Here is a 22,129-nt window from a genome sequence, read left to right as displayed (position 1 = left end):
CCTCGTCTTGATAAATGGAGAAAAGCTTACAAGTAATGCTGCTTGGTATTATTGGAACCCCTGTCACGTATGCAGGCCTTCCCCCACTCTGTCTCTAATCCAGAGATTATTGTCTCATGGGATCATTCAGCAAAAGAATTATTTCGAATTTCTTTTGGTTTCCTACACTGGTGCCAACCAGTTAGTGCCCAACCACTGTTCTTACGTAGTTATTGAGTTCTTTAAAAAATTGCCAAGAGGAGTCTTTGTCAATTTTAGTTAGGGCCGGTCTTGCCAGAGGGACTTTCACTCAGGTGAAAAGTGGTGTTAAATACATACAGCAGTCCGAAGGAAAGAAAAAAAAAAAAAAAAAGATAAAATGGCAATGTACAATAGATTCAAAATAGATCCCCCCAAATAAAAATACTAAGGTGGTTAAGGAGGAGGAAATTTCACAGCTTCATTCTTTGGTATTGTCCATCTTACAAAGTGTATAAATCTAGGAAAAGTCCATAATACGGATATATTTAAGCTGTTTCCAACATGCATTTAGATTCACATTTATAGCATGTGCTTTTCCATATTACACACAAAATAAAAAAAGAACGGGGAACAAATTTCCAAGGATGAAATTTCCACATTTATTTTTCTTTCATGTGCATAGAAAATGGCAGTGAAGTGTCCTATGAAAGAGGCAGGGAATGGGCATGGCGCTTCTATACCAGACTGGACTTTGTGCTTCAAAGGTACACTATTCATTTTGAAAACAAAGGATGTTATAGTTTGTTTTTAATTGCTAACAATTCCTCGGGTTTCCCATTTGTCTTTTAAGCTGTCAGTTTCTTCAAATCTCTTTTCAAATGACACACTGCATTACAAATGATGGCACTTAACCAATGTGGCATTTCCATATTTACACCAACAAAAGAAATTTACAAGACATAATAGCATACAATCTTGACATTTAGTAATAGCAATAAAACATGAAGGGCATCCATTTTATTATTTTTTTTCTGTACAAACTATCAGAACATAACTTTATTCACATTAAAAAAATCATCTTTAATTTGATTTGACCTACACATCCCCCACCTCCTTGCACCCATTTCTCAAACCTCTCATCACATCGCCCACACCTTCACCAGACTACAGAATCTATAAGTAATTAGATCTAACACCTAAATAGAGCTTAGAAAGTCCTCTCTCCCAAAGGTTTCCTCACTTCCCTGATAATTCCTCAAAAAAGAAAAAAAAATGCTCTTCACTCATTCCTTCCATTTCACTTTCACATTTCATCAGCAAATCAGCAAGACGGATTTTTCATCTCAATCCAAACAAGGTTAGAAAGAAGAGTTCCTCTCCCGAGCATCTTGATGCTACACCCATGAGTCCGGGGACCCTGGGTACTGTTCTGCTCTATAAGAAGGTCGTTTTGTGGAATAAAAGTCTACATAATTTGTAGTTGATTTCAGTCCATACTGTGTTGAATAATCAGTAGAAGCTGGAAAGTGAACTCGGTCATCAAAATAAGGATCTTCATAGCTATGAGGAGACTGCAAATACAATCTGTATGCGTCAAAGTTCTTTCTGTTGGAGTCATCTTGACTATAATACAGCTGTTGATGCTGTTGACAAAATGAAAAAGCAAATAAATCAAAGCAATTTTTGGCAATACATGTTTAAGGGAAATTAACGTGGGTTTCCTGCTTCATATTTTTAAAGCAGTATTCAATATTTGTGAACATATGGTTCAGAGTTGTTTCTGGTACATGCTATTATGTTTACTAGTAGATTGTAAGGATTTTAAACTATGTTTATAAGTAGGCTGGCAGAGTTTGCTCAAGCCCTGTTCTAAGGCCTCTAGACGTTGGTGTCTCCAGAGAGCCTGAGGTGGCCTCTGGCTACCTCCTTCCTCACTAGAGGACCAGTTCTGCGCTCTGCTGTGGAGGGGCTTGTTACCTGGGCATGCTCAGTGAAAGGATGGCCTTGATTTTTGCTTTGACACGGGAACCACTAGTACATCATGAATTTAGTTGGAGGCTGGATTTTCATGCTTCACATAGTTGTATATGTGCAGAACCATCTTTTAAAACATTTACCTCAGAGATGAAGATTGAGTCCATCCCTCAGTTTTAGGACAAATGTGAGGTACTATTAAAGGAGTAAGCAATCTCCAGGCAGCAGAGTAATAAAATTGGAAGAGACATGTGAGCAAATGGTTCGAAAGGAAAAGACTTCCCCAAGCCAGGACCAATCGATTTGTAAGGAAGCAAGGTGAGCACATGTGGGCATCCACATCAGGGTACCCTGCCCCCATGTCCTCTTGTGTTGTCTTAGCTCATCTCTGATCTCACATTAACTTCTTCAAATAGGTTTAGAGAAAAACTGTCCTGGTTGTTATGTCTGATTTCCCTCTTGATCATGTCCAAATCCCCTCACTTAGTAAGATGTAACAAATTTACCACGTAGGTATCAAAACATCATGTTCTGGAACTAAACACATTCTAACATTATAAGCATTTCAAAGCTAAATTCTCTTTTTAAGTTAGAGTTATGATTTTTAGTTCTTTTTTCCCCTCTCTTGACTTAAAAACTATGGCATAAATTATAAATAATTTGGGAAATTCTTTTTTTGTCCATCTAGAGAAAAGATGAAATGGAGGGAGGTTTTGGAGCATCCTTATCTGAAGTTGAGGATACAGGCTTGTTTGGAAAACCCCAGTTGTTCATGTATTTTTGGAAGGTAGGAGGAGAGATCAGATGACCCACGTGGGCATGGCATCAGGAAGGACTGAAATAAATTTTAGGTCCCCATGAAAGCAGAGACTGGATGTTATAATCACTAGTACCCACTCTGATGGAGAGTGGGGTCCACCCCAGTAGGGCCGAGTCCACTTTGACTTCTGAGACTAATGGAGACCTGGCCATGGACTCAAGCGTTTTCAAACCATGGCTTGGATATGGAGGGAGTCAGGGAGATGAGGAATGAGGTGTACAGAAAAGAGAACAATGAGATGAGAGAATGAAGTATGCTTACCAACCTTTCCCCACAGAGGATGGAAGAGATTTTAGAGGTGAACAGAAAAAAGGAGTGGGAAAAGGAAATTACTGGGCAAAGAATAGGAGTTAGACTTCTCAGCTGGTTCCCATCAGTGGCATGGTGGTCTCGGCAGCACCGATTTGGATATTCAAGCACCTGGGGCTACTGTGGAGGTGATTTGCTTAAACCACAGAGGAGATTCTGAAGCGCATCGGAGATGCCCCGGGAAAGCTCCTTGGCCCCTGCTGTGTTGGCCCAGCTCTGGTAAGTCAACCGACCCGGACCCCTTCCTATGTTGATCCCTGCTAATCGACCTTCTGTAAAAATGACATTGCAAATTCACCTGTAGCCGTCTATTTTGTTCTCTTGCTGGTGAGGAATAGGAACTGATGTAAATTGGTGAAGGTTTGCTGGAGCCTGTAAGAAAATATTTTATGAAATTAAAACTAGTGCTCATTACTGTGGTCCATTAGGCTGTGTGGGCTCCCTGACAGGGCCTGCCTTTCCCAGTGCCAGCGTAGATCGGGACAGTCAGCAGTCTGAGTTCCCTGGATCTAGCCTGGCTGCTGCTCACCCCAGGGTTGTTAGGGGCTAATGAATACGACAAAGACAAGTCGTGTGTGTGTGTGTCACCAAAAAGCAATACCAGAATACCAGAAGGTTTCCTTCTCAACTTCTGGTCACTGTGGGGAGCTATGCATACCTGTGAAGAGTTCCCTGGCTGGCTCTGAACAGCAGCCTTGCTCCCTCAGCCGAGGGACATCACTTTTCCAGGGCTTTGAGCTAGAGCCCTGGGTCAGATGGGGGAAGGGAAACATATTAGAACAAGCTCCATGCCTTCAGAACAACTTTGATTCCAAGTCCCAGGCCCTGGAAAGAGCAGGCACAGGCATGTTCTAAGCAGTGTGGCCACATGGAGGCACAGTCTTGTGTCTGCCATATTTAACTACATTTTCAAACAAAAAGGATCTGATAATCCGATGATGGTCTTCAAGAGTCCACAGCAGACTCCCAGTGACGTCACTGGCTACCCTTCTATTATTGTTAGGGCTCACAAAGATTTTTTTTTTTTTTAATGAGGAAAATGAAACATACTTGAGGCAAATTAGTTTATTGAAGCAAGCAAAGAAGATACAGAAGGGCATGCATGCTAAGGAGGCGATCTTAAAAATAAAGCAGGCTGCTGCAAATCTGAAGGAACAACGCACTTCAGTTTGTGCATTTCCTTTGCAAAGAGCTTGGTGTTTGAAATGTAGCATCTGCAATTTTCTGAGCTATTAATTGCCATAGTAACAACAGTCGATTAGTAAACAGTCCTGTGAAATCACAATTTCAAAGACAACAGCACAACTGAGACGGCTCCCCCAGCAGTTAAGTTGCCACCAGATTTTATTTATTTCTTTTTAATAAATAGGTTTTTTGAGAAAAGAGTACTCTTTTGTGGTAGCTCAGTCACACTGCCTTATTTGAAACCTCTAGAGTAGTTATAATTTGCAAGAGAGTCAAGAATGGGGACAGTATGAAATCCTGGGAACTCTTAGGGATGGCATCCTTTAAATAAATGTTATGCCCAGCTTTCTGAATGACATAAAAATATTAATACTGTGCAACATTATTTTTGTTATCTTAAAATATAATCACCCTGGGAAGAATCACATTATACATTGTGTTATTCATTCAAACTCTTTTCCATGAAAATGTAAATGAAATTGATCACCATTCTCAGGTTTGAATTTAAAAGAAGAACCAGTCTAGGATGTGTGGCCTTGCAAAGAGTCACAGAACTCAGAGTTCTGATACGTGGGACACACAGGGACACACTGCATGGATGGGGGTTGGGGGAGCAGAGCAAAGGGAATGCGCTGGGGGAGAGCCAGAAACCATCTCCCATTTGGATACAGTGCTCTTTTATTTGTGGTCACTAGGCCACTACCTTAGCTTGTTTTCCTTAAAAGAAGCGGAAAAGGCAACAGCCCCCCAAGCAGGAAATGCTGACGCTAGAACATGGTTTGCTGCTGGAGGGACCGTCTCAATACAGGCATGGGCTATTTCCCAGGCTGCTGGCAGGGTGCCTGGAAACACGTGGCTTTTCGAGATACTCTATCACACACCCAGCTGGCGTCTTACCAGGGTACAGGCCTTTATGTGTGGCATCCCCTTGGCTATTGTAATACTGCATAGGTGGCTGGGTCCTATCGTATTCAGAGCGAGGGTCTCTGATTCCTAACAGTGCTGGTGAGGAGGAGGTGCTGCCGACTGAAGGGAGAGGCAGAAGGAGACGGGAGAGAGAAAGGAGAAGAAAGAGAAAGCAGACTGTCAGTGTCTCTGCAAAATCCTCTCTGGAAAAATACAAATCAGCAATTAGCAATGCCACACAGCTGATGCTAAAAATCAGCCTTCAGAGGTACTGTGAGTTGAAGAGCAGCCAGTGCGACCTGCAAGCCCTGCAAGTCCGCTGCTTCGAGGATCAGTGGGTGTGGCGAGAGCAGAGCTTCCGGAGAGCTGAAGCCCGGGCTGCCCAGTTAGGGGCGCAGCGCAGAAACCATGCAGCTTTCCCGGTAATGGGCCTCAAGGACTCCGACGTGCCTTTACAGCGCCTTTACAACGGAGCGAGGGTAACTTCTTAGCCATGCGAGAGGTACATTTGCTATTTTATGATCTCGGTTCGGTTGCTTGTAAAACAGCCGTCTATTATCCTTTATGTGCAGTTCTTTAGTAAATCGATGTTTTATGGCATATTTTGATTTTTAATTATTTCAAAAATATCTGCATCTCTGAATGTGTTTGAGTAAGAGTACCCAGCCCATAACATTTATACGTCTTTTTATGGTGATCAGCTGTCAGGGAAATTTTATAAACTCAGTAAGCCTGGCTCCTTAAGAAGTTCAGCCTCACAAAACCCCAGACGATTTTTTATCCCAGCTTGAGCCAGATATTTAATAATAACATATACATCCACAGGTCTCCTTTTGAGCATTTCTGCACAGAAGGAAAGCTTCACGCATTTTTTTTTCCTCATTAAAAAGTCATCTTGCTTGCACTAAAGTTAATTATAAATAAAAGTGGTCACTTATTCACTTGATCCACTTGAAAGCAGCAGCCTGCAAACCTTGCCACCAGTGCTTTTGCACACCTTGATGCTTTCAGAGGCAGGACACTGAAATATTTTCCCTAAAAGGTCACTTCACTGCCGTAGGGCTGCTGTGTGTTAAAGGGAGGTGAGCATGCATGGGCTGTGTCTATGTGCTACTCACCTTGCTTACTTTCTAGAAGATAGCAGGACAAAGATCATGCCCACCCGACTCCCACAATTACATTAGCGCAAAGGCGTCAGAAGTGCCAGTAAGTCGAGACCACATCAGTGCTGACAGGTGGAGGATTAGCGCTTAGAATTACTGGAGAAACAAGTGCGAATTCTATCCTTCCTCTCAAACCGAATCCAAAAAGCTACGTTCAGGAACGTGGATGGGCTCATCAACACTGTCCAGTGTATATATGTGAGGCCCTCAAAATAAGTTCATTGTTTAGTAAGTATGCCCTAATCTGTCTGAAATTATCCTTTTGCCTGTGCTACATATGCCTTTGGTTAAGCAGCCAAATCTCTTGTTTCCCCTGACACCCCTATTCCAGAGTCCCTAAAGAGTTCTGAGCATTTTTATACAAGAAGACAGCCACAGGCTACACCTGGAAGCTCAGCAAGGATGTCAAAAACCAAGCATTAAGTCTCTTTGAAGAAAACAACTCATAATTTAAAAACTAAGATAAAAATATACACCAGACGCAGTAGGCACAGACACTTTTAAAAAACTCTTAGTACAAGTGGAGCTATCCAATTATGTGGTAAGAACCACCAGTCCTATATTTGTCTTTCTGGCCACATTTGTCCACATGACAAATAAGACTGCCAGCAGTAGCACAGTTGAATACAACAGATAATATTTATATGTCAGAATGGGAGATTTAAAGCCAAATAAAAAAAAGATACTACTTTTCCTGTTTCATTTAACTAAGAATTAAATTTATAGGACTAACTGGGCTTGGTAGTAATATTCTGTCCTTGTATATAAAAAACAGCCTGAGTCTCAGAACGTTCTTTCTACAAAATTAGGCACTAATAAGTAGGTCGTGTGGTTGCCAAGATTCCCAACTTACAAATCAAAGGGAATTCTTGCGAACCCACCTGTAGAGCCTATTCCCATCAGTCATGGATAAGGGGTGGGGGCAGGTGGCAGGTGGGGGTAGGGTCTGGAATACAGCCAGGGGATGGAGGTTTAACTGGGAAGAAGGAAGGTGCAGGAGATCGTGGCTTCCCCAGAATGCAGATGTAAAGATCATGTCTAGAGGACCTTGTTTCTAAGAGTTCTCACCAAGAAAACTAAAAAATCACTTTGGAGGAGATTCCAAACTTATAGCTAGTGGGCAGGCAGGGCAGCTGTTTTCAGGCATAATCCAGTGGTTCTCAAAGTGTGCTCCTCTACTCCTGCAGCCGCATCACCTGGCCAGCCTATCAAACACAGATTCCCAGACCCCTTCACAAACCTAGTAAAGCAGAATCATGGGGGAGTAGATGGGATGGAGGGCCCATCTTTTGTGGGTAAACTTGCATAAACTTTTAAAATGGAGGGAGGGAAATGGGTCTGTTGTTTATATTGGCATGTAATTCCCAAAGAAGGCTCTTCGCTTGAAAAGCAAATCCACCTCCTAAGTGTTTGGAGGTGACAGGCTTAATTGTCTATGTTCAATCTTCTCTGGCTGGAAAATAACGTCTGTCACACAAATGTTCTCGCGAAGGAGTGGAGTTTGCCTACTGACCTGACTGAATGATGGGTGACATCTGTTGGTTGGTGGTAGACAAGGAAGGATGTGATTTGAATCGGTCTCGCTCTAACGTTGACACAGGTGTAATAAAATGGTTCTGATTCCACCCATCCTGTGGAGTTAAAAGAGAAAAAGAAACCTCTCAAAATGAATAATGACATTTCATTACAATAAATGATTATGAATGTGTGCTCTGATGAATGCTAATTATGCCAAAGCTATTCTTGTTAAGTTACCTTTTTATAAATGCTCCGGAGGTCCCGATATTGCCACAATGTATTCAAGACCTGGGCTGCTGCCTTCACCACCTTCAGAGATGATCTAGGAGAGAGCGAGGTAATGTTAATGAATGTGGGAGGCACATCCTCAGGTTCCATTTGCAGAGATTTAAGCTGCAAACCAGTGATCAAGAGGCCCAGAGGACACAGGGGCCACTGCTGGAAAACATGACCGAGGAATCAGGTGTACCTGGGAGTTGGGCAGGTTCAGGGCTGGCCCAGGTGGCTAGGACCAAAGTGAGACTCTCAGGCAGTCAAGTCTGTGGTGAGAGGCTGTGATTGGCATGAGCCATGACCCTCTAAGCTGGAGGCCTCTTTCAGGTGTCAGCCCCTAGCTCCCCTCCATATCTCCCATGGGGCTGACTTCCCTGGGGCTTTGGGATTAACTCGACCATGACCTCGCATCCTGAGTACTGGAGGACCTTCCCACTTTATTATTTTTTTTTTTAATTTTTTTTTTCAATGTTTATTTATTTTTGGGACAGAGAGAGACAGAGCATGAACGGGGGAGGAGCAGAGAGAGAGGGAGACACAGAATCGGAAACAGGCTCCAGGCTCTGAGCCATCAGCCCAGAGCCTGACGCGGGGCTCGAACTCCCGGACCGCGAGATCGTGACCTGGCTGAAGTCGGACGCTTAACCGACTGCGCCACCCAGGCGCCCCGGACCTTCCCACTTTAAATGTTTCCCCCATGACTAGGTCTTCCTATAAACACCAGCATTGCCTTCTTATTTATGCCTCTGGGTAAACGTACATATGTGCTGTAATGTTCAATTTGGAAAATACGGTCAGTTGTAAGTTCTCTCTGAAGACGTTTGCTGAATGTTGGCGCTCTGTTCAAGCACTGCTCACCATGAGTCACTGCTTTTCACCTCGAGGGCTGCTCCTCTAAATCAGTGGCTTCGGTGATAAGTGAAGAGGGAAGTGCAGCCTCCTTCCTGAGCACAGGCCTGCAGATCACCACGTCAGGGGCGGATCAGCGCTTGGGGAGTCAGCGGTAAGGATAATGGGATACCTCTTCATAGTTCATCTCAACATCGAAAATTCGACTTCAGATGTGTACCACAGTATCTAAAATCTGATTTCCTCTTATCTTCCTAATGAAACCCTTAGGAAGGGGAGAAGTAGTGAGGTGGGCAGGCTGGAAGCACTTTCTCTGCCCCAGACAACAGGATATGGGTTGTAATGATTCTGAGGGCTTCAGGGAGGAGGGAGTATAGTCATGTTCAGGGATAGCGCTGTCCCTGTTCTTGGAGGTGGGGCATTTCTGCATCTAACTCCGCCCCCACCTCCCACTCAAGACTACCTCTCCTCAGTGTTCCTCTTGAGTCAAGGGCAGAACCAGGTCAAAAAAACCCACTCAAAGCTGTTCTAAATTGTACATTTTCAAAATGGACCACAGAGCAGGAGATATCTCAAAACAAAAAATGAACAGAGTTGAAATTTCTGATACCTGGGATGGCCTCACAGGGCCTTCGCACCTCACAACCATGCCATTCTCAGCCAGGTCCTGACACTGCTGCTGGTGTTTATCTCCCTGCCTGTAGGTGCTAGGCAGCCGGGAGGGGGCAGGAAAGACAGACCCCACGCCGGCTCCAAGGACTGCTCTGCAACACTCGAGCAAGCAGGAGTGTGCTGGCTATATACCTTGATACAAACTGCTAGGCTAGATATCTGCAGATGAATTCTATCAGCAGAAACCTAACTCTTGAGAAAATCAAGGAAGCTTCTGTGCTCACCTTTGCAGCACACCTCCTTGGAAGAGTGATGTATCCTCAAAATTCTAATTCTTATCCTCTAATTTCTCATCTTCTCTTAAACGTGTGACATCAGTAGCGTTCAACTGGACAAGTGTCAACTGTCGTTGTCCTATCTGGTTAAGCAGAGCATTTGACACGTGCTCACCTTTGAAGCACTTCCTTGGCTTCCAAGATATCACACGTTCCTGATTTTCTTCTGAATGCTCTGGCTACTCTTCAGCTCTTTTGCTGGCTCCCCATTTCCTTGGGGAAAATTATATCAGCCCTTAAGCCTCTTTTCTTTCCATTTACAGTTCTTTCTTTATTCATCTCAGCCCATTTCACTTTTCTAAATACGCCATTTATACACAAATGACTTCCAAATTTTATTTCTAGTTTGGACCTCTATCCTGAACTCAACTCAGGTATATTCTACTGTTGACCAGACACTTCACATGGATGTCTAATAAAGGTCTTAAATGTAACATGTCCAGAACAAACACCTGGTCTTCCCTAAAACCCTGTTCCTGTAGGCTTCCCCATGTTAGTAAGTGCAATTTCATCCTGTGGTCTTTTTTGCCAAAGACCTTGGGGTCATCCTTGACATTTTCCTCCTCTCCTGCTGCTCATCTAATCCCTCAGCAAATTTTGTTGACTCTTTCAACCATGTCAGCATCAACCACTTCCCCACAACTGCTGCCACCATTAATCTGTACTTGGTAGAGGGGAAGGTTCATTGAGCCACGATGACCCCTTTAAGGGAAGCCAGATTGTGTCCCTCCTCTGCTGAATGATCTCCAGTGGCTTTTGATTTTCCTCAATCAAAGTCCTTACACTGACTCACAGGGTCCTGTATTTCTGGTTACAGAATTTTCTTTTTTTTTAATATACAAAGGTTTTGGCACTGGTTCGCCACACCTTCCCGCACCACTCCTGACTTGCTCTGTTCCCATTGGCTTCCTGCTGCCCATCACATGCGTGAGGCACTCTTCTGTCTCAGAGCCCTTCCACTTCCTCCATTATCACCTTTCCTGTTTTTATTGTTTGCCCCATCTGCATCTGACAGGCTGTGTTTCCTACTCACGGGTACCTCATCTACCTTGCCCTTGCATGTAAGGTACCCAGGGGTAGGGGTTGTTGGGAGATGTGCTCACTGCTGTAGCACATAGCAGGTGAACAGTAAACTTGGTGAATGACTCCTAAGGGAAAATAAATGTGTGTTTAGAGGACAACTTGAGTTGATCAAGAACTTTCTGAGTCTCTTGTTTTGAAAAAAACATTACACTGGATGAGAATTTTTCTTTTTTAATCTACAAAGGTTTTGGCACTGGTTCAGCATTTCTCCAGCTTCTTATGCCTTTCACAAATGAAGGCCCTTTAATGAAATTTTAAGAGCACAAAAAGTGATTATTGGTTCCCTTAGCTTTATCTGTAACATTTCATTTCTTTTGAAATAAAAAGGTGTGTGTGCATTTATTACTAACGAGATAAAAAAGATAGGTAAGAAAAAAGGACTGAAAGGAAATTGGTTAATGTGGTTAATGTTGACAGGTGTGACTTCTAGGGGATGAGAATATGCTTTGCGACATTACTCATATTTTAGAAATTCCTTCAAAAGTATAAACTAAAAGATTAGACAAGAAATAAGGTGAGTTGTAGCACTGTCACTTAGTCAAGTAATAAATGTTTACTGAGCAACAACTGGGTCAGGTTGTTCTCCATGTAGAGGGTAGAAGAAAAGACAAAGTTCCTGCTACCGGGGGAGTCGGATGGCAGAGAAAGCCCTACGTTAACATATCAGGGGTTAATCAGTGCTGTGAAGGAGAACAGAGCAGGGGACAGGGTGGCAAGTGGGGAGAGAGGTGCCATTTTACGGATCAGGTGGCTGCTGTCCTGTGTGTTGCAAAGGCTCCAAGCAGTCCTACTTCCCACTTCCTTGAAGGATTCTTTGATCTGATACTAAGGCAAACTGATAGTCCACTGCTATAACTCTGTGACAAAAAAAATCTTCTATTTTTGCCACCAATTCTCTAATTCCTACTTCTGCTGCTTCATCAATTAGGTGTCACCCAGAAGCAAGGGGGAATGTATGATCCAAGCCCAGGGCACATCCTGAGGCCACACAATAGGCCCTGCTGCAGAGCAATGATTTTAATACTTTTTAGGCACCTGGCAGAGGCATCAGTCCCAGAACTGAGGATTCAATAAGATGTTTTTGCAGAACAGGCCCCAGAGGCTGGAGCAGAGTCAAAGGTGAAAGGGAAACGGTGCCCCCAGATTTTCCTCATCATAGCATTTCTGATTCTTCCTGGGGTCAGCACAACCAAACATGGCTTTAGAGACAAAAATGGATGTAGGGGTGTTACAACAAAGTACAAACCAGAAAAAAAGGGGCCACAGGACTGCAAATGCCTCTCCCAACAAAACAGGTTTTAATTGGTGGAGACTGTTTAGCTTATTAATAGTGTGTATGATATGCAGAAATAAATTGTTTCCAATAGGAAATATCCTCCACAAAAGCCCTTATCATAGGACAATCCCATCTCCCTGCGCCAGACTTGCCTGTCTCCTCTGCCCTTGGTTATGTTCACCAGCTTCTCTATCCCCCCTGAATCGGCCAGGGCTTTGGCATTCTCCATGTTTTTGCTGGTGACCTCATGCAGAGCACAGCAGATGGCCGCCATGGTCTCATCAGACAGCACACTGGGGCCGGTGCCGCCGGGAAGCCGGTTGACCAGGTCTCGCATGGCATATTTACCTGCCAAATGCAAAGGAGTTCATTCTGCTTTCAGAAGGTACAGGTTTTTGTTATTGTTGCTGTTGAAAGATCCTGATAGTGTGTTGTCTCTTGAAAATAGAACCTCAAAAGACAGTAACAGGAAAAAAAAAACATGGCAAAATAGGAAGTGACAAATATTATAAACGTAGGGGGGAACTTAATCTTTACGGCAAAACCACTTGGAGAAATAATTGGTTTATAAAACATTACAGTGAGCCACTAAAAGAAAATGTAAATCAGCATATAGTTTGGTATGCCAATCAAGTTGCTTTAGTTCAACTATCTTCATTAACAGTGAAAAATTATAAAAATAAATTTTACTTTCAATTGAATTCCTATTCATCAAAAATACCTTAACTTCCTCTTAATGCTTTTAAAAACTGATCTTTGAATAAGTTTTAAAATTGGACTAAGTAAGGCTGCCAAACAATACTTTTCATTAAATCTTTCAGGGTCTTAACATGTGAGCTGGGTACAATTACGCATTTTTATCAAGTGAAAGGTAAATATCAGTTCGTCTGACTTCAACAGTGATAACAGGTTAGTTTCTTTTAAAGGACACAAGTAACCTTTGGCGTGAAAATGATGGCTGATTATTTCATAGGAGTGATGCAATATAATAGAGATTTGTTTATTTTGAGAGAGAGCACGTGCACGCATGTGAGAGCAGGGGAAGGGACAGAGAGAGAGGAGAGACAATCCCAAGTAGGCTCTGAGCTGTTAGGGTGGAGCCCAATTTGAGGTTCGATCTCAAAATCTATGAGATAATGACCTGAGCCGAAAGTGAGAGTCAGATGCTTAATTGACTGAGCCACCTAGGTGCCCCAATGTAACAGAGTTCTTGATGGGACAATGCTGGGGAAGTCTCCAGCTATTGAAGCATTTCTTTACAGATACTCTGTTTCCCTTACTTCGCTCTCAAAAGAGATTATCTCTTTTTCAATTTCAATTACCAACTGACAAACTAGAATAACTGCATGACAAACAAAAGAAATGAACTAAAGCTCAAGTAAATATTTTCTTAGTTTTTTTTTTCTATGCTAATAATTGAGTGGATACAAAATGGGTTTTTTATTAAAGACCTATTTATATACAATGGTAAGCAGTAGAAGTTAGGCCCTGACTACACGCTGCATAATTTACTGTATTTCAAAGGGAAGGCTCTGGCTTACTCACGGTGAACATTGTTGTGAATAGGGGGAAAACAGTATTGACATTGTAAGCCAGAAGATAAATGTGGTTTTTAGAACAGATGGAAGTTAGCGCTGGTGATTTTGAATATTCACGAAAAACCAAAACGTTCATGACATGTAATTCGTCATTTTGCTAAGGCACAACTTTAAATTGCCCCCGGAGACTGGGATAAGGCAGCTCACTCCGCCTGTGAGTGAGCCTGGTGGTCCCCTTGGAGCCTGCAGCTCTAGACAGCTGGGCTGGTCCGATTCAGTGGAGTATGCAGTAACTTTCATAGAGTGACAAAACTTGGTTTCCTTGTGAAAAATGGCTCTACAGAGAAAGTCTATTGCTAGTGCTGGTGATGGACGTGAGTACAGAGTGAAGGAAGAAGGGGATGGTTCTCAGAAACAGAAGTACTGAATAAATTAGAGTCGAATATTGAATCTGGGAGGGGCTCAAACCTCAGGAAAGGAGGGATCTTTATAGAGAAAGAAATAAGAAAGTGATTCATGAAACCATTCAAGAATGCTCCAGTTAGGTAAAAAAAAAAAAAAAAAAAAAAAAAAAAAAAAAAAAAAAAAAAAAAGGCTCACAGGTGGAGAGAGAAAATGCTCTTGGAAGTTTAAAAGGGAGTCAAGACATTCACAGAAAACAGAGATGCTCTGAAAGAAGGGCAGGGCTTGGCAAACACGGTCCCCCTTCCCAGAGGTCTTGGCCCTCAGTGGCCCTGCACCTCGGCACTCCTGTGTCTACTCCCCAGCTGTAGAGTGACAGGCCACAATCCTATGTTGTCAGGCCTTTAATTTTTAGCATTAGAAACTCCCAAACTGTATGAGCTTCTTCTAAGAAATTCAAACAGTATGGATGTAAAAATAACTTAAAAAAAAATCTCTTTAGGGACCTGAAGGATTTCTCTCAAGAAGTATGGGAACTAAGAGTTATAATGCATACTGGCATCAGGCACCAGCTGGACTGTATGAACAGAGTGTGGAGGAAGCTCCTTTTCACTCATCAGGGGACAGTTTGGCTCAAAGGAATGGTGTGTTAAGAGCAGGTTAACCTGGGTGGTAATTTAAAATAGCAATATTGCCAGGCACTGTGTAGGGGCTTTCCTGTAAGCTGCCACAGTGAATCCTCAAGGCAACACTTTAAGGTAAATATTATTGCCCTTGTTCTTTGTCTCCCTCCCTCCATCTTTGTGTCCCCCCACCCACACCCCCCATCTCAGGGCAGGCATATTTTAATGAGTTCAGTACCTATTCACTAATCCACATGAGATCCTACCAAATCTCCCCTCCCTCTCTCCTGGCCTGTCGTCAGCTGTGAGGCTGGTGTGGAGCTTGCTGGTTTATAAAGGGCTGCTTCATTCTCTCATTTGATTTGCACAGCAAACCTGCAGCGAGGACAGCAGGGTGGTCGGCTCCCTTTCAGACACGGGGTCAAGGAAGTTTTCAAATTTAGATGAAAGAATTGGGGCAGGGTGGGCTCACCACAGCACACCCCAGGTTACACAGCCAGTGAGCAGCAGATCCAGGGGGTAACTGAGGTCAACTGGAGAGTCTCTGATCTTTCCTTTACCCCACAGTCGGCTTGAGTGTGGCAATGCCCTTGGAGACAAGCAAGCTAAGTTGGTGAGTGTGTCAAACTTGAAGAGGTGCTCAGTGTCAGGTTCATGCAAGTGCCAACCCTACAGCCCTGAGGGTGGATGCTTCCTGCCATTTTGTACCCAGTGTGCCTGACTTGCCTTACCCTAGTCCTGATGCCACCCTTGGGTGTAAATGGCCGTGGGACAGTGGTTCTGCCTCAGGGTGAGCACTTAACACAGATCTGAGAGGGAGAAGCTATAAACCATTTATGTCATTTCTTTTTTTACTTAGAACATGGTAGTTGGTAAATTAGCAGATACCAGTCTCAAATATCAGAAATGGAGAATTAACTTATTTTGTGGCTCAGGAAATGAACCTTTCTTGAAAATGTACCTTCCCTGATCAATGTTTAATTAATGAGCTTGGCTCTTGCTGAAAAGGGATGGTCACAAAAGATAGACACCACAAAGGGTACCCAAATATGCCAAGAAGCCAGAAAGTAGAATTCAGTTACTGATGATATAAAATGTCATCTTTTTATATAAATCAAAAGAAGAGTCTTATAAACGTTACTCTGTTTTTGTAGCTTACCTTGTCACCAGAACATACCTATGAGCTCCTTGTTGCGAACATCTAGTGCCATATTCCTCAAGGCAGTTGCCACAGAAGAAACAACTCTGTCATTATCCATTCTCAGAAGTTCTACAAGGATGGGGAGCCCTTTTTCTTTGCGGACGGCTGCCCGGATATACGCTGCAAACTAGTGAGTAAAATAGGCCAATAAGTAATATAAAATAGAGTTCAACTCAGATGTTACTATCACCTAAAAAAGAGGTTTCCAAAAGATAAACTAATAGATTAAATGTTTTCTTTCCAATTGGAGAATAAATCTGTGGTGTCAGTAAAGAAAAAACCATAGATGGGGATAAAGATAGGCTAGGATGACTGATTTAAAAAAGAAATTCTAAAGCCTAAAAATCTCAAACCACCATCTGCCAGATATTTTTGTGCAGAAAAGAGAAGGCAGTGATTGCTTTCTACCTCAGATACATAAATATGATTAAGGACGGATCTTGGGTCTTCTTGGCAATTGGCTCCATGCCAGGTCCAGAGGCTATAAATAGGATGGCAGAGACAGTAACTGATCACTGCACATTACAGGAGAACCTGTCTCCATCAAGTCATTCTTTTCCTATATTCTCTGCAACAATATTTAGAGTTCAGTAACCTTTCAAAGAGATTGACTGAAAAAAAGCCCTTGCCTCAGAAGAAAAGGAATTCTCCAGAAACACTGAGCATCATAATTCACACACACTGGTGAAAAAGTAAGTATATTTGTGTGCAGGATGCTTTCTTATTCAAGATTAGTTAGCTGCTTTTTTTAATTCATAGTCAAGAAATTCTTTTGTGACTATGAGGCAAGTTTGTTCAGCATGTGTACCATTTGAATTGGAAATGAATGCTAGCTAAGTCATCAGGGAAATAACCAAAAAAAAAAAAAAAAAAAAAAAAAGTAGCATTTGAAAATTGGGTCTTTAATCTTGTTTTGAGCTTTTATTGACATTTTTTACCAATGCAAATTGTTTTTCAAAATTTAGGAAAGTTGAAAAATGTTGCTCATGAAACATCTAATACTTTCCTGCTGTGGTCAAGACATAAGGATAAAGATCTGCCAGCCCTTTGTATTATTTTGAACATTAAAATATATGATTGACCACTCAGTTTCTTGAATGCCAACAGATTACTTAAATAATACAAGTAAGAGGAAAAGACTCATTCCAAAGACCCTATTAACATTCTTTATATGAAACGAATACTCCTATTTTTCTAAATCAGATGAAATCTATGGGGGAGGGGGAAGGGAAATGGAATACTTGATTTGCTATAAAGCACTCAAGGCAGCATTCTCAACTTCTCTCTGAAACCTGCAAGAACAGAGCCAACACCTGGCTCATGTGGAGACCACTTGGCTCAGCCCAGCCCAGAGTGCTTCCCTTCTGGGGCACCACCACTCCCAATTTAGCCTCTGACTTGATAGCATCTGTGGTTAGGATTATCTTAAAATTTTTTTTTAATATTTATTTTTATTTTTTGAGAGAGAGAAAGAGCACAAGCAAGGGAGGGCAGAGAGATGTGGACAAAGCAGGCTCCAAGCTCTGAGCTGTCAGCACAGGGCCCGATGTGGGGCTCGAACCATGAACCTTGAGCAGAAGTCGGATGCTTAACTGACTGAGCCACCCAGGTACCCCAGTATTTATATTTTAAGTGAGCTTGCCATCTAACTTACATTCACTAAATGACCATTCAACACAACTCAAATCATGTCTATGTCAATTATTATCTTATTTATTGTCATAAAATAAGCTGGATGTGAACACTGGGTCACCAACATAAATATTTATCAATACTTATGTGCCACACACAGTCCTAGGTCCTTCACATTTATTATCTCTCTTAATGCTCATAGCCACCTCATGAGGTAGGTCTTATCTCCATTTTACAGATGAAGAAACTGAGGAGAGAAGATCCAATGCCCCTAGCTAATAAGTGGAAGGATCAGGATTCAAAACCAAGGGGTCTGGGTCCAGAGCCAGCACTTAGATGCTAAGCTACTTAAGAACAACAACAAAATAACCCATTGGCTTAGCACTAGGCCGTAAATATCTGTGTACATTCATTATAGCAGCTGACTGCACATAAGAAACCATACCTAGCCTGAGCAGTGCTTTTCACTCTCATGGATAATACAGTGGCCAAAAGCTTCTCATTTGGGGAGGTGGTGGTGGCAGAAGTAGCCAAAAACAAGCATTAGAATAACTTTACTAAAATATACATGTCAGGAAATTTTTAGAGGTTAAAAATATTTCAGACAAGGACTGTCTGGGAAATTGCTAGAGGTTGTTTAAGAAGTTTTGAGACCCTGCTTACAGTAACAGTAGGAAACCACTCTCAATTTTCATAAAGAAGTCACACACCTTCAAAGGGATGTGGTAATGTGCATCATCCATATGTCTGTAAGCATCTGAGAGAGGAACGGTGGCCCCTCTCCCTCCCACCTCAGCCGTAATTCAGGCCCCTGACATGTCTAGCATGGAATCCTAGCCTCTATTTTCCTCTTCTTTGAATTCATCTTCTGCACCGTGGCAGAAGGGACCCAGTAGTATCCACATCTGTGTCACCTGTCTGCTTAAACTCCTTTAGTGGCCCTTGTGGTCTGCAGGTCATGTCCCAGCTTCTGAAGCTTGGCCATCAGACCTGTCTGCGATGGCTGGGTCTAACCCAGGCCACACTTGCCCTGCCCTTGATGCCCCAGCAACCATCTGCAGTCTCTGCCACACTGTCCTTTCCTCTCTTGTCCCTTTCTCTAGATCACTCCCTCTATATACCCAACCTCACACTCTGTTGGCTTAATTCTGCTCATTAAGATTCCATCTGGGTAGCACCATCCCTCTAGGAAACCTTCCCCATCTCCTGGGTTCCCTCTTTGCCTTTTTGTCACCTGCCAGGCTGGGTTAGGTGTCCTTTTTCAAGACGCCACAGTACACATATCCTGTGAAGGCTATGCTGTACTGACTCTATCTGTACATTTTTCTTGCTAGTCTTCAGCTTGTACAGGGAGGGCCGTGTCACATTCATCTTTGGATCTCCAGAACCACTTGCTACCTCCCTCCTTTTTGTGCTCCCACCCTTTCCCAAACTCCAAACAACTGTGTCCTTTTCACCATCATTATTGATCTGGCTGCACAGATGGAAAGAATTGTTGATAACTGGAAGACATCATACCTTCCAATTTCCAGCAGAGAGGTTCTGGAGAGATCCGGCAGAGCCTTCCAAGGTGGCTGGGTTGGAACTTTCTGCCAGAAGAGTCAAATATGGTTTTACCACTGATGGATGCCATAGCATCTCAACCCCTTTGGGGGACTTAGACAGTCCTGGGATAGGACCAACTCCATCCCACTGAAAGACAAAGAGCACACGTGAAATGGAAACAAAATGAACACAACATTCCTGAAAATATTCCTCTCTGCTGGATTCAGCTATAGTTAGGTAGAAAAACTGTATGAGAAATTTTTTTTTCTTGCCAAATATGTGATTTCTTACTCCTAGAAAAATGAAACCTTAGAGTTTCATGTCAAATAAAATGCTAACTTGATCCTCCTGTGGCGTTCTCTTTTTCTTTTTCTTTTTCTTCCCCCAGCAGCTTGGCTCCGAGTCCTTGCTGGGAGACTCTTTTCCTAGTAAGTCATCCAGCTCACTCAGCCCCAGTAGCCGGGCCTGTGGGACCTCCAGTTCCAGCCGATAGGACAGGTTCCTCAGGGTGCACACGCAGTTTTCCACAGTCTGAAAACCAACACGGTGTATAATTAAAACCATCGTAGCACATTACTGCAAAAATGCTTCTGTACTGAGCTGCAGTGATCATAAATAAATGTAGAATATGAGCTCCTTTTTTTACTTAAGGGAACCTGAAACAATCTAAGGAAAGAATTACAGTTCCAGAATTTCTGTGGGATACCCAAATGACAGTGCAGGGCTATCCTCGGTACATCTGTGGCCCCGATCGCAATGCTGCATCTGATGAAAATGTGCAGGGCTCTGGAGGAGAAAATGCCCAGTGTTCCTGCTTTAGCGCGGCTGCACTGGCAGGGGTGTACCCAAGTTGCCACGACGTCACTCCTTTTCGCCACTAGGAATCCTTGCCATGGCAAGAGGTGCGAGCAACCCCCTCTCTGGGGAAGCCCCTCCCCCCAAGTCCCATCTTCGGCCCTTCCATCCATCTCCCTCTGCCCTCCCTCTGAGGAAAGTTCCATCAGCTCTTTCTCTGTTGACATCTGCCTTCTGTACATGGTCTTTTGCTTCTTAAAATCTGTATCACACCTCTTGTTGGGAGGCCAACTGTCACTTCATTCAGAGCGCCTAATGCCAAGCTCAGCTCTTTCCCAGGATGGTCTCCTCCCAACTTGCTTACTCCTCTCCATTTCATCTGCACATCTTTTGGATTAACGAGGTTCAAATAAAAACCTGGCCATCACTTTGAGTTTTTCCCCCATCTTCTCCCTGAGCCTACCACTCATCATTCTCTTCTCTCAGACCCACGTCTATGACACAGGCCTATTTATGGCCTCTCCTTATCTAGCCCATAGCTCGCCCACTTGGAACTCCTGACACTTTTAGTCCCTCCTTTCTGTTTCTTGCCCCCACCTTCCTCAGCTACTGTTCCTGGGGCAAGGATGGGGAAAACTGGAGGGGAGCAGAAGGGGCTCCTACTGGGAACAGACTAACCAGCGAGGCAACAGAAGGAGGGTTGAAAGGGCCACACTGGGGATGTAGAGAAGGGTATCCATGAGTGTGGGGTGGGGGCTGTGGCCTGCACTGGGGCAAGAAGGGCAGAGAGGTTGGTGGGTTATAGTGCCTCAACCAGGAACATTTATTCAGTAATACTCAAATACAGATGGGTCTGATTCTAGGCACAGGGGACACAGGACTGGAGGCAACAGCAGCACGGGCAGTCACTGTGACAGCCCAGAAGAACCACAAAGAAAGTTAGGACCCTGCCACACCACACTAAGTCCTTGGCCACACGGAGTCACTCAGTTTTCATGGTTCTAAGGCTATTTTCTTAAGTTGTCATGTCCCTGTTAATTTGTCATGTCCCTGTAAATTAATCCCCTTAATCTGGAGTGTAGCCTAATGAGGAGGAAAGGCTCAAGAATCCCAGAAAGAATCAATGGCATGCAAGGAGCAGCATCAGGCAGCTGTCGTCATCTGCCACCATACCCCTCACATGGCAGGCCGGCACTGACCTTGCTGTCGTAATCGGATGTGTTCACACATGTGTGGATCACATACAGGAGCGAGTCCACCAGCCCCTCACAGGCGCGCATTTGCTTCCTCGCTTCCTCCCCTGCAGAGCTGAGGTTCCTGAAGGGGCAGAGACACGTGGGAGCTGCTGAGATGAACAGCTTACTCCTTAGCCACGGAGCCTTATCTTAACATCAGAGAAAACCGACGACAGGCAGCAACCGTGTAGATGCCGTGTGAGGAGGCATTTTAACATCGCGAGAACTCACAATAACTAGCTCCCTGTTGTCAACCCAAATAGAAAGGAGCAGGGGCATGTGAATTCTGTATCCCTCTGGTGACACCCTACTTTCTAACCTCCTAAAAAGTTGTTTTGGGGGCTATCCTCCTCAGTTTCCTCACATGTAAAAAGGGGAGAATATTGATCACCTCATAGGGTCGTGTGAGGAAGAGATGCTCCATATAGAGCAATTATTAAAGTGCCTGGTATGTCAGTTAGCTATGGTTGTTATTTGTAGACATGCTTTGCTTCCCTTGTTGGGCCACCAGATATGGCAGGCTCCTGTACCTATTGTAATGTTTTGCATGTAGTAGGTGGTCATAAATGCTTCCTCAATGAACGAACAGAAGAAAGGTCACTTGTTGTATAAATATTCAAGTTAAATATGGACATTTGCTTATGCTACACTTTTTCTCATCTTTTCAAATATAAAAAAACCCTGAAAATTGCTTTAGGTCTCATCCATATTGAAACTTTTTTTTAAGATTTTATTTTTTCAAATAATCTCTATACCCAACGTGGGGCTTGAACTCATAACCCCAAGACCAAGAGTTGCATGCTCTACTGACTGAGCCAGCCAGGCAATCCATATTGAAAATTTTGATACCAGTTTGCCTTCATGAACTGATACCATATATTAAGGATCTATCTC

At 43.3% G+C, this 22,129-nt stretch overlaps 1 protein-coding gene across 14 annotated transcripts in view; it reads right to left on the bottom strand.

Moving 5' to 3' along the window:
• Positions 1–596: 596 nt before the first annotated feature.
• Positions 597–22,129, bottom strand: part of PKP4 (plakophilin 4) — a 240,575-nt gene continuing 219,042 nt past the window's right edge. For 9 of the 14 annotated variants that reach the window (XM_086718648.1, XM_086718651.1, XM_086718652.1 and 6 more), the window contains 10 exons: positions 21,200–21,317; positions 19,545–19,736; positions 19,179–19,352; positions 16,005–16,155; positions 12,417–12,612; positions 8,074–8,158; positions 7,832–7,949; positions 5,147–5,275; positions 3,363–3,436; positions 597–1,604 (listed from right to left, as the gene is read on the bottom strand). In XM_086718648.1, coding sequence (XP_086574774.1) covers positions 1,356–1,604; positions 3,363–3,436; positions 5,147–5,275; positions 7,832–7,949; positions 8,074–8,158; positions 12,417–12,612; positions 16,005–16,155; positions 19,179–19,352; positions 19,545–19,736; positions 21,200–21,317 — 1,486 coding nt within the window. In that variant the 3' untranslated portion in view covers positions 597–1,355. Of the gene's footprint in view, positions 1,605–2,078; positions 2,151–3,362; positions 3,437–5,146; positions 5,276–7,831; positions 7,950–8,073; positions 8,159–12,416; positions 12,613–16,004; positions 16,156–19,178; positions 19,353–19,544; positions 19,737–21,199; positions 21,318–22,129 lie in introns of all 14 variants that reach the window. The other 5 variants (XM_086718654.1, XM_086718655.1, XM_086718656.1 and 2 more) reach the window with 4 other exon arrangements.

This window comes from Puma concolor, chromosome C1, assembly GCF_028749965.1.
Source record: "Puma concolor isolate L17-30 chromosome C1, mPumCon1.1.hap2, whole genome shotgun sequence".
Classification (NCBI taxonomy): domain Eukaryota; kingdom Metazoa; phylum Chordata; class Mammalia; order Carnivora; family Felidae; genus Puma; species Puma concolor.
The sequence above is the reverse complement of the archived record's forward strand: the minus strand, read 5'-3'. Positions and strand labels throughout refer to the sequence as shown.